General features: G+C 35.5%; 1 protein-coding gene across 3 annotated transcripts in view; it reads left to right on the top strand.

The window, feature by feature from the left end:
• Positions 1–12,902, top strand: part of LOC111581796 (plexin-B2-like) — a 272,748-nt gene that overhangs the window by 245,544 nt on the left and 14,302 nt on the right. For all 3 annotated transcript variants that reach the window (XM_055006285.1, XM_055006284.1, XM_055006283.1), the window contains 6 exons: positions 2,264–2,341; positions 4,480–4,558; positions 7,887–7,987; positions 9,674–9,755; positions 10,924–11,075; positions 11,410–11,570. In XM_055006285.1, the coding sequence (XP_054862260.1) occupies positions 2,264–2,341; positions 4,480–4,558; positions 7,887–7,987; positions 9,674–9,755; positions 10,924–11,075; positions 11,410–11,570 (653 nt within the window). The remainder of the gene's footprint in view (positions 1–2,263; positions 2,342–4,479; positions 4,559–7,886; positions 7,988–9,673; positions 9,756–10,923; positions 11,076–11,409; positions 11,571–12,902) is intronic.

The raw sequence follows: 12,902 nt of genomic DNA, 5'->3' as shown, positions 1-12,902 counted from the left end.
AAATGGACAAATGACACAAACGAGACAAGAAATGACAAAAGCGCAAAACAAAACGACCAAAAATAGGCAAACGCAAGCGAGACAAAAAAAGCACAAAACGACAAACAAAACAACAAAAACATGAGACAAACGACTAAAATCAGACAAAAAAAGACAAACAACAAGAAGACAAAATATTACAAAAATGAGACACACAATGACAGAAGAACAATGAACAATCTAGTATTTTACTTTATTGTCAAAACAACTTGTCATGGTCTAGAAATTATTTTAAATTTATAGTTTTTCTAATTTACAGTTAATGTCTGCTCTGGAATTTTTCCACTTTGAGGGCCGGATCAGACCCTCTGGAGGGCCGGTTTTGGCCCGCGGGCCGCATGTTTGACACCCCTGCTCTAAAAAGTCACTGCAGGAATGTTGTGTTTCCCCAACACCGTTATGTAACACGGTTCCCTGAGCTGCATTATGGACGACCGTAAACCGCTGCAGGTTGTCAGCTGTCTGAACCTCTGCATTCACTGAGATAAGTGGAGCAGCTGCCTCATCCAGACAAACAGCAGCTGTGTTCAGCAGCGTTCTGATGTTTCCCAGCAGAGGTGGAGCGTCTCTGCACCACTGTAGATGGGAGACGATCGCTGTGTTTGTGGTTGTTTTGTTTCCGACAGCGCCACATTAGTTTTTAATGGGTGTAACACCGACTGTGTGCCGGTTCTGATGGTTGTTTTTAGCTCATTGAAGCCCTGAACTGCTGCTGTTTGCTGGTGACACCTGTCAGAAGAACTCTAGGTTCAAATCCTGTCTGCTTTAATGATGCTTTCTTGGCTAATATTAACACACAAGAGAAGCTTCGAGACTGTGTCAAAAAATAACCTGATTTAAATCCACGTGCAGTGATAGTCTGCTCCCAGTGCTCCTGCAACACTAGTAACACTCCCTGGATTATTATTATATAAACAGTCTAAACTGTGGTCCTTCAACTTTATTTCATTTTAGGGAAAAGGAAGAAGTCACAGGGAGGAAAATCTTATGAGTAGGGCGACATTTTGGTTGTTGTGGCCAAGAAACCAGTGCAGTTTCACCGTGTTGTGACCAAAAGCATGATACATTGGAGCTACTACATGCTATGGCACCATAGTTTGGGTTGTTTGTCTTGAATGTTTTCCCTCAAACTCCTCAGGATGTTACACACTGCAAAAACTCCAAATCTTACCAAGTCTGTTTGTCTTATTTTTAGTCAAAATGTCTCATCCCACTTGATTTAAGATAAACTCACTTAACAAGAGACATTTCAGCAGATGGAGGGACTTGTTTTAAGACAATGCATCTGAAATATCTTGTTAAGTCAAACAATCTTGAAATTATCTTGTTTTGAGTTGAATTTTACAAGAAAACGCAAAATAAGTTTAACCTTCACGTCGTCCTGCAGGTCAAATTAACCTGTTTTAAAGTTTGAAAATGTGGAAAAATATATTTTCACAGTGAAACTTCTGATGTCCACATTTTCAACATTTTTGAGAAATCTTTGAACATTTTTTGGTGGCAAAAAGAAATGTTAAAAATGTTTCTTAAGAACATTCACATAAAAATCAACCATTTTTTGTGAATGTTCTTAAGAAAATATTAAAAGTTTTACTGATATATGGAATCACTTTAGATATTTTTAGGACTTTTTTGGAAGATTCTTACTCATTTATTGACAATATTTACAAGAATTTTCTTGCCAAATTTGGGGGATTTTTTAAAATAAAACTTTTAAGGGAAACTTTTAAGGAATTATTGGAATTTTCTTCCTGAAGGTTTTGTAAATTTTCTGAAATTTGGGGAATTTTTTTGCTGATTTTTTGGATTTTTTTCAGACAAGGAAACAATATTTTTTGGTGCCTGTAAATGAAGACAACAGGAGGGTTAAAACATCTCAAATTAGGAGGTTACATGAAAGCAAAAATGGTCACAAAAAGATCTATAACACGGGTCATGAGATCGAGTTGATGTTGCACCGTGAACAGTTTGTATAATAGGAACCTTTTTGGCGGCCGTTTGTATCCGTAGCAACACAAATAACTCTGAAAATTGGTTTTAATGATGATGACTGTCTTTTTATAAGAATTTATGAGCAATAAACAGAGGAAAAACCAATTTCAACATAAAAAAGCCCTCATAGGTTAGAGATTTGCTGCTTTTCTGTTTGGTTTCTTCGTAATCTGAGTGTTGTTTCTGTTATTTTGCCCTTCTTTGAGACTGACAGGTGTGTTTGTGTTGTCAGACTCTGCAGGTGTTGGTTCACGGTGAAGGACCAGATGTGACTCCAGTGAAGGTGTTGAACTGTGACACCATCACTCAGGTGGGTTTGTCTTCTTTCTGTTCAGTTTATTCACCAGTGTTTGACCTCAGGAGACGAATATTGTCTTCAGGTCGACTGCAAATGTTATCTGTGGTTTCCGATACCGTTCTTAATTGATTTTATCCATTTTAAGGACTCTCTATGCAGAAAATCATCCATAAGGTGTTTTTATGCTCATGAGCAAAATAACAAATTAATTTCAAATCACAAGCTGCAACGCATCCAATCACAGTCCCAAAAAATATAGATACACACCCTGATAAAAAAAAATAATTATGTGTAAAAATACAAACCTTTGGCTAGTTTTTTCAGCAGCATGTAAACTAATATTTTTTTTCTGCAATTTTGCCGTAATTTATCTGTAATTTAACAAATCAAGCAAAATCTGCACTATAACATTTTGTAAAAAAATATTTGCCATTTTTCAATCCTTAATATACAAAAAATTTCTTTTAATGACGGCAAATACCTGTAACATGATATTTTTGCTGATTTAAATCGTTTTTTATGTCATTTTACAGTCAAACATTGCAAAACTTAGCATGTAAATTGAGACTTTTTTCTGTGATTTTACTGGTTAATATTTAGATATTAGATACATATTATTAGATATCTAATTAGATATAAATTACTTGCCATTTTTCAAACCTTAATATATAGAATATTATTTTAATGGTAGTAAATATTCGTGAAACAATATTTTTGCTGATTTAAATCAGTTTTTATGTCATTTTACAGTCAAACCTTGCAAAAGTTACCATGTAAATTCATACTTTTTTTCTGGTTTAATTGCAGTAAATCAGTGTAGTTTTTTTTTTTTTTAATTTCAACAATATAAAAGATTGAACAAATGTAAAAATTGTAAAAAATACAGATTTTCATTGTGGACATTATTTACAGTTTTCGTGAACGTGTAAATTAGTATTTTTTCTACAACAACAATACAATCGAGAAAATCTGAAAAATAAATGGCAAAAAAATATTTGCCATTTTTCAATCCCAAATTTAGTTTTTCTTTGAAAGGCAAATATCTGCAATAATAAAAATAAATTAATTAAAATTTAAATTATCTTTTAACTGCAGTAAAACAGTGAAATTTTTAAATCAAACGTAAAAGATAGAAGCAATGTAAAATTGCAGATTTTGTTTACAGTTTTGGCTTGTTTTTTTATGGTTAACATGTAAAATAATATTTTTCTTCAATTAGTCATTACCTGTATTTTTTTAAATAGGGAAGATCTCTAAAATAAAATTTTAGTTTCCAAAAGCATAATTTTTTTTACAGTTTCCAGGTTAATTGAGTCAAAGTTTTTATAAATTTCATTATAAAGCATCTCTAGTCATTTACTTATAATCACATTTGTTTCTGTCTGTGTTCTTAAATTTAAAGTTTAAATATCTAAATGAGGTATTTTCTATGTTAAAGTGACAAAACTTGCAGAATTTGTATAGAAATCTGTAGCTTCAAAATTCTAATTTCATTTTATTGACACGTCAAAAGGTTTTCACTGAGGGGCATTTTCTCTCTTTATTTCTCCATAAATCGGAAAGTTCCGTCAATAGCCTGAAGAAAATCCAGTTCCGTCATGTTTTCAGGCATAAAATGTTCCATGAATGAAATATGAACGAACCCTCCAGTGTGAAAACCTTCAGAATATAGATGTGAATGTAACTATAAAGTTTGGTGAGGTGGAGAGAAAACTCGTTTCTAGAATAATTAAAATCTGCAGATGCAAATAGACAAAATGTGGTTAAATAAACCCATAAATGTACATTTCGTATCTTTTTATCCACTAGTTTGACAGGAGACTTGATGATTTTCCTTGAAGTGTCTCATTTTAAATCAACAACCAGAGAGGGGTTTTAAAAATCTCTTTCTTTTGCTCTTTAATTCTGACTAAAAGTGGCTGAAGAGACGTCAGCTGATAAAACATTCACACCAGATAGTTTGGATTGTTTCGTGCTGCAGAGGAAACTGTTGCAGATAAACGGCGTTGATTAGGATCATTTGCAGTCATAAACTGTCTCTTATGTCTGCCCATGTTGCAGCTGATGAATGTGAATGAGATCTGATTTTTGTGTTTCCAGAAGGTTCAGCAGCTGAAATTGGGATTTTTTTATTTTTTATTTTTTTGCAGGTGAAAGAGAAGATCATCGATCAGGTCTACAGGAATCTGCCGTATTCACAGAGGCCGAAGGTGGACAGTGTTGCTCTGGGTGAGAAATACTGAAGAAAATATTACTATTATCATTATATTTATTACTATATACAGCTACAGGGTTACAGCGAGATTTACCAGCAAAAAATAAAACTATTTCTATCAGACTGGTTCATGCACTGGTTTTATTACCAATTATATCATCATCAGTCTGTCAAATTATTTGCATTTAATTAGATAAATCAAGTGTTTCTCATTTGTCTTAAAAGTAGAATTTTCTTGCGTCTTTGGCTGTAAAAATGAAAAACAAAAATCTGTGAAAAATACATTTTTTTACAGCCTTGAAAACTAAAAAAAAAAATTTAATTAAATAAAGACAATCAGTCAGTCAGACATCTGTAAAATGTAGACATTTTTAGATATAAATAGATGTAAAATTTTAATTTAAATGCAGTAAAATGGTGTTAATTTACAGTCAAGCATTGTTAAAGAGCACATTGATGTTTTTAAACATCTGAATTAATGCTTTTTCTTGTGATTTTACTAGATATTATCTGGAGAAAATCTGTAAAATAACAATTTTAAATTATTTACCAATTTACAATATTTCTTTAATAATATGCTTTTTCTTCCAATGATGATAAATATTTGTTAAAAAAAAATAATTTTTGCTGATTTACTTTTACACATTAAAGAAAATCTGCATGATTTTTATAGTGACACATATTAAAAGAACAAATTATTCCTTATAAAAAAAATTTATTGACACTTTTTATGTTTAACATGTAAATTTATGCTTTTTCAATTTAGTTTTACTAGTTATGTGTAATTTAACATAACAAGGAAATCTGTAAAATAGTATTTTATAAATTGTTTATCATTTTTGTTAAAATTCCAGTAAATGTCAGTTAATTTGGCTGATATAAATACAGTAAAAATAGTGTAATTTAAAAGTCAAATGTTGTAAAAGAACTAATTACCATTCATAAAAATACAGATTTTTCTTTTGCCCGGTATTTACAATTTTTTCGACTTTTTTGTTTCTGTAAATTTAGGTAAATTCATGATTTTTTTTCTATACTTTTACTAATGAATAAATGAAAAAAACAGACAGATTAAAAACAAATATTTAACAGCATATGAGAGACAAATTATGGAAAGTACTAAGAACTTTATAGTGAAAGGAGACGTCTTTTCCTCTGAAGCTGCACATCTGGATCAGCAGCTGTTAACACCTCTGCAGTAATAACAAGCTGTATATTAATTATCTGTGTCTCTGTTTATTAATATTTAGCTTCAATATGTAATAATCCAGGTTATTGTTTGTGTAATTTGAATTCTGACTGACATAAACAAAGTCTACAACAGCCTTTAATTAAACAGTGAAGTGCAGAGGCAGGAAAAGTCGTGATTGAGCTGCAGATTTTATTACTTTTTTACTTAGGTGAGTGGAAAATGTAAGTTATGTAAGTATGTCTTGCATCAAAATATATTTTCTGTCTGAGATTTCCAGCCTCAGAAACTGACATTTAATAAAAACACGGGCAGCAAAGCCTCCTCTAGCCGACTGAATATTAAACAGCTGCAGATTAGAATCATAAATGTTCTTTTCTTCATTAATCCAACTTATTTTACAACAATAACGGTGATTCTGCAGCGATGTTGAGATCAGCTGCGGCAGTGTTTCGGTAATAAAAGGCCGGTCTTTGTGTCCAGAACTGAGGCGTCCTTCATGATGCCCAACCAGATCGATTTCAGGGTCAACCTGAAATACCCCGAGGCTTCACAGAGCCAGAGAGAAGCTTCATTAATCCCAGAGAGAAACTCACAGCAGCTAAATCACACTCTGGTTTACAGCGGTCAACCACAACATTAAAACCACTGACACTTGCAGCGAATAACATGTTTTATTTCATTAAAGCAGCATCTATCAGTGGGTGGGAGGTATCAGGCAGCAGCTGGTTCTTGAAGTTGATGAGAATCTGAGAGATTTGACAAACTGTGACAGTAGATGACTGATGAGTTGTGTTTCTGGTAAACTAAAGTCATCAATAGTGGCTCAAGAAAGGACAAACAATGAATCAGAGTCATGGGAAAGTATAGAAGAGCTACTGGAGCTCAAAAAGTGTCCATGCTGACATTTGTAGACCACTAAAGGATTCTACAGTGGACACCAGAACTGGACCATGAAGCAGTGGAAGAAGGTGGTCTGATGAATGTTCTTTTCCATCATGTGGACGTTGTGGTCGTTTACCAGGAGAAGAGATGGATGAGTTGGATAGATCGATTGATCTTGAGGGAAATTCAAGAAACACAAGCTCATATTTTTTTATAAAATACTAAAGTTCATGACATGTCCAGTTGGTTGGAGACCGCGGTGTTGAACCTGAACTCGCTTCAGGAATTGTATATATCATCTGGCCTGGGATCACTACCGGATTCCTTAAGATGAACTGGAAAACGTTGCTGGCGACTCAATGGATAAGACAACTGATAGATGGAGAAGGCAGTAGGTTGAGTTGATAAGGACAAATCAATGGATACTTTCTTGATTGATTAATACTGAGTCAGTGTTTTGCATCAGAAGGATCCAGTTGAAGTGGTTAAGATGTCGGATGGATGGATGGATGAAGTTGGCAGTAGAATGAGATAGATAAGGATAGATCAACAGATACTTTATTGATCGTGAGAGGAAACTGAAGATCCACAACTTCTGCCATAGAACCTCTTTCAGGGCTGATTACAAAGGAGAAAAAAGTACTAACTTAAAGGTAGATATTTCTGAGTTGTCTTGAAAGTTGTGCAGTTCTCGGCGTTGATTAGCTAAACTTGGAGAAGACAACAAACACCATTTTTCTGCCCTCTGGAACATCATCAGCAATGTAAAATTCACTGTGTTGGCTAACATAGCGAATATCGATTGAGTATTTCTTGGGTACTCATAGAGCTGGAGTTACGGCCAGTAACTGCTGTTCCTTGTTGTTTCACAGTAACAGGATACTGCTCTTTACCATACTGCAAACATTGTTTAACAGTAGTTTGAGGAACATGGCAAAGAGTTCAAGATGCTGGCCTCAAATTTCTCCATATCTCAGTCTGATTGAGCATCTGTGGCTAAACAAGTCCGATCCAACGTCTTGATACACTGGACACCTTCATGGTCTAGATGGTTCAGAGCTGTTTTAATGGACCTACACAGTCAGGCAGATGATTTTTTTTTTTTTTTAATGCATCAAGGTGTTTCGTTGGCTGAATGTTGGAAATAACTACAGGGGCAGGAATGGACAGTAGCATGTTTTCCTTCTCTTCTATTATATCCGTTGTGATCCAGGCAACCTTTTATTGTGTTAAAAATAGAAATTAACATCTTTTTTTTTTGTCCATAGAGTGGCGTCCCGGCTCCACGGGTCAGATCCTGTCCGACCTCGACCTCACATCCCAGAAGGAAGGATGCTGGAAGAGGCTCAACACTCTGGCTCATTACAACGTGAGTTTCCTCTGCTGGACGTCCGTCACCGACAGCATCCTGTAATCTCCTGATGTCACTCCGACTTAAATTACAGCAGACCGCATCGATTCCACGCCTCCCGCTGTAGTGTTGTTCTCAGCCAGTCAAGCTTTATTCACTAAATACTGAGTGCTACTCTCCTGGCACGCTGTGGAGAGATTTAAATAGACCAAAGTCACGAATGACGAATTTGTCTCGAGGGGGTTTTACAGTCAGAGGACACCCGGCGCTGTTAAACAGTCCATTTAAACGAGAGACAATTTCCTAAAAAACATCATCTAATGGGGAAAACATGGAAGAAAAACAACTCACTGAGCTGATTCATGTTGGAAGCATCACTTTGAAGCCAATTACAAAGTCCAGATGTTTACCTGTCATTTATTTCCTAAAGACAAAACACAAAATTTGTTTTACGCAGATAAAACATAGACAATCAACCACTACTTAGATAATTAGGACGCAAAGAAAAAGGTAACTGTGTTCTGTTAAAGGTACAGAATAAAAAGTCGTAATCGTATATATTTTGAAATACATTCCTAATCATCTGTGTTTCTAAGTGTTTCTTTACTCCTGTCTCATTTTTACTCACTGTAGGTTCATTTTTCACTGCAATATAAAGTTCTGCATCTCTATGGAAACAGAATAACCACGACGAGAACTTAGAAATGTCTTATGTGCAGAATGACACAGAATGACAGAAATCATAAAAAATAGGGTGAAAAAAGTAGAATTTCTGTGAATATTTATTGAACAAAATTTGCAAACACCTGGAATTAGCATGTAAGTTATTCCAAGTGTGTTACCAATATTGGAAACCAAATAGTAACTCCAAACAATATAGATATTTTATTCTTTACTGCTGGGTCATTCCACCACAGTTCATTAAATTTTGAAAAAAGGTCATGTCGGACCATCTTGTACTCAAATCAGTTTAGTTAGTAAGTAAAATTTTTAGTGACAAATGAAACTTCAAGAAGTTCACTTTTGCATCGTTTTCTTCACAACTTTAAATTTCTGCAACATCCCAACATACACCACACCCCAACATACGTGGCTGTACGAGGACCCATTCAACGGTGCTGGCGGCTTTAATTTCGGATATCGTTGTATTCTGGGACATCTTCTCCATCCACAATCTGAGCTTTTTTCCGTCACAAATGTCACTGGATGTCAACAATACGAGCTGCTGGTTTACGTCCACGTTTCTTTTGTTGCACTAAACTGTGACAGCTGGTTTTCTCTCTGGATTAGCAGAGTTGTCTGCTGATCAGTGAGTCGGTGTATTTTACTTATCCTGTCAAGAGAATCTTTTTGCAGTTTCTCTTGGGTTTTTCCTCATGTTAACGCAGCGAGTCGTCACAGATGGGAGTTCATGTTTCTGCTGCTGGATGTTTTTAATCCTTTTTGTTTCTATGTCAAGTTGAGACTTTTTGTTCTGCACCGAAACATCCAAAAAGTGCAGACAAAATGTCGAGCTACTCGAGACTCGTCCTCACGCTGCACGAGAAGCTAAAACACTCATCCTGACATTTAAGGAAAATAATTTATTGAGAAAGCAACTGCGAGACCGAGAGGTCCTTAACAACTCAGTGCAAAGTTCAGCCACAGAGAATCATAATTTATTCATCCTTCCCTTGCTGATCTCAGTCTTTTCTCGTCTTGCAGGTTCGGGATAATGCCACCTTGGTTCTGTCTAGAGTTTTGCACACACAGTCTTTCCACCAGCAACAAGACAACCACGAAGAGAGTAAGTAGAAAAACACAAATACAGGAGGCTTACTGGGCAAAGGTAGGATGAAACTACAGCCTTGTACGCTGAACTAAACTAATACTTATAGATTCTAGTTTCTCTGAAGCTTCTGACTTGACACTGAGCTTGACTTCATCTATAAAATATTGCCATGAAAGTCATCAACCGTCAAAGTTCAACCTTAATTTTACGAAAGAATAAAAAGTGTGGAAGTTTTGGATTCTAGCGCCAGATTTAGTCCAGGTCATTTAATATTTAGCATCTTCCCATGCGGAATACCAATCAAATACCATTTTCCCAGTACATTAAAGTTGCTAAAATCATTCAGTGTATATGTAGGTCAACTGATAAATGGTAAATGTAGTGTTAGAGGGCAAATGCAGTATTAGGAGGTAAATGTAGCATTAAAGGGTAAATGTAGCATTAGAGGGTAAATGTAGTATTATATGGTAAACATAGCATTAGAGGGTAAATGTAGTATAAGAGGGTAGGATGTACTGAGGCGCCACAAGACATAGAAAGCCTGTTTTCTTTAGATGATGTCAGTAAATGTGTTGTAGATCAGCTGCAGTTCCTGGTTGTTCCACCAGGTGGAGCCTCTTACTGTTCATCACTGTAGAGACCAAAGGAGGCGTCACTCAGAGTACAGTTAATGTTGGCAAGAGAGCATTATGGGGGTTTAGCTGCTAAAGGGGCACCATGACAAAGACTTCTGTGGTGCTTAATGACCGCAAACTAGATCTCGTGTTTGAGACAAACTGGAATTCATTAGGACAGTGTTCTTGTATCCTCATGGTATATGTAAAAGTGCTTTCTAGCAGCCTGACTCATGTCCATTAACTAAAATTGGACACAGAAGTATCCTGAACTTGGCATTAGTCACATGTTTCATGTCCATATATTTCCACTACATATTGTCACATTTGTCTTTTATCAATACAACAACTTTTTCTGCTAAGCCACATCTTTTGCAACATTTGAATTTCTTTATGTTTTATATGCAAATTGAAAATGCAGGTAAGCAGAAACCCTCTTTCTCTGGCTCATCTGGTGTCGTATATTTTAGGAGCACCACGTCTCTTTCCATAAATGTCAAAAAAAGTTATGAAAAACCTTGAACTTGTATATCCCACATCTGAAAAGGAGGTTTTTCTCTCTCTTGCAGAGAACGCCCTGCTAGAGGATGACAACACTTTCCACCTGGTGAGGCCGGCAGATGAAATCGACGAGGTGAAGTCAAAGAGAGGCAGCATGAAGGACAAGGCAATGACCAAAGCCATCACTGAGATCTACCTGACCAGGCTGCTGTCTGTCAAGGTACAGATGTGAACCACGTTTCAGTGGTGGAAAGTAACAACATACACTTAATCAAGCATTTAAGTATAATTTTGAGGTGCTTCACTTGCCATATTATGGTGCTTATAAGAAGTATTCAAGTACAGTGGTGGCATCATGAAGTGAAGCATGGTGGTGGCAGCATCATGAAGTGAAGCATGGTGGTGGCAGCATCATGGTATAAAGCATGGTGGTGGCAGCATCATGGTATAAAGCATGGTAGTAGCAGTTGTTTTGAATTTGCTGTAGAAATAATGACTTGACACTTTACATTTATAGATATTTTTATGTATACATATGTTTGTTTGTTTTTCAGGGCACTTTGCAGCAGTTCGTGGACGATTTCTTCCGCAGTGTGCTGTGCTCGAGCTCCGTCGTTCCTCCAGCCGTCAAATACTTCTTTGACTTCTTGGACGAACAGGCGCTAAGACACGACAACGTGGAAGAGGAGACGCTGCACATCTGGAAGACCAACAGGTACACAACAACACAGTCACAGAAAAGTACAACAAAAACATGACACATCTGTTTTCAGCACTGTAATTTCACTGAGAGATCTTTTTCTTTTGTCTAAATGTAAATTTAGCCTCAAGATACACTGTTGAGAAAGTCTGTATGAGATACCAGAGACACAAAATGACCTCAAACAGACATAAAATTACTTCAGAGACACAAATTGACCACAAAAATAAGCAACTTTAGTATATTTAATGAAGCATTGCAAATTTTTACCTTCATATTATAAATATTTTCAGAGTACAATTGATTTAAACATTCTAAATTATAAAAACCTGAAGTTATTGATATTCATATATTTATAAGACAGAAAAATAACGTGTGATAGGTGGTAATTTTAGCTTTTCAGTCTTCGTAATGGTGTTAACGTTGAGCTACGAAAGTTGTAGGTTCTGACAAGATCTCAAGGAGACACAAAATAAGCAAAATGAGCCATAAAATGACCACAAAGAAACATGAAATAACCACAGAGACACAAAATGAGACCCCAAGGACCGCAAAGAGACATAAAACAACCACAAAGAGATACAGAATAACCATAAAAAAAGCAAAAAGAGACACAAAATGAACACAAATATACACGAAACAGCCACAGACACAAAATGACAACAAAAAGATGCAAAATATCCATAAAATGATCTAAAATGACTAAATTGAGATGCTAAATGACTACAAATAAACCTCAAACAACTGAAATGTGTTGTCAAACAACCACAGACAGATGCAAAATAATCACAAAGAAATGGAAAACAACTAAAATTACACATTAAATGAAAGAGACACAAAATGACCTGAACGAGACACAAAATGTTCACAAAGAGGCTTACAGTGATGACACAGAGTTGCTAAATCACTTTAAAGAGACACAAAACAAATACAAAGACACAAAATTTCTATAAAAAGAGACAAATGTCTTTAAAGAGAACAAAAACGACAACAAAGATGTGCAAAATGAACAAAAATGCCAATGTAAAGGAACTATAGAGACACAAAACAACCACAGAGACACACAAAATGACTAAAAAATGATACAAAATGACCAGAACAAGATGTGCAATGACCAGAAAGAAACTAAATTGTCATGGTGACACAAAACAACCAATCAAAAACACCAAATTTAGATTTTATTTTAAAGTCAACAGGTTCACAGTCTTTCCCTTTGGTGGGATTCTGGACATTTTTCCATCTTCTTCAGTTTCTGTCTAATCTGTGGAGACTTTAGACGTCTGATTCTGACCACAACCAGGAAGAAAATGACCAAAAAATGACCAAAAAGGACACAAAGAAATGGAT

This window comes from Amphiprion ocellaris, chromosome 21 (assembly GCF_022539595.1).
Source record: "Amphiprion ocellaris isolate individual 3 ecotype Okinawa chromosome 21, ASM2253959v1, whole genome shotgun sequence".
In the NCBI taxonomy this organism is placed as follows: Eukaryota; Metazoa; Chordata; class Actinopteri; family Pomacentridae; genus Amphiprion; species Amphiprion ocellaris.
This window is presented reverse-complemented; position numbering and strand designations above follow the sequence as displayed.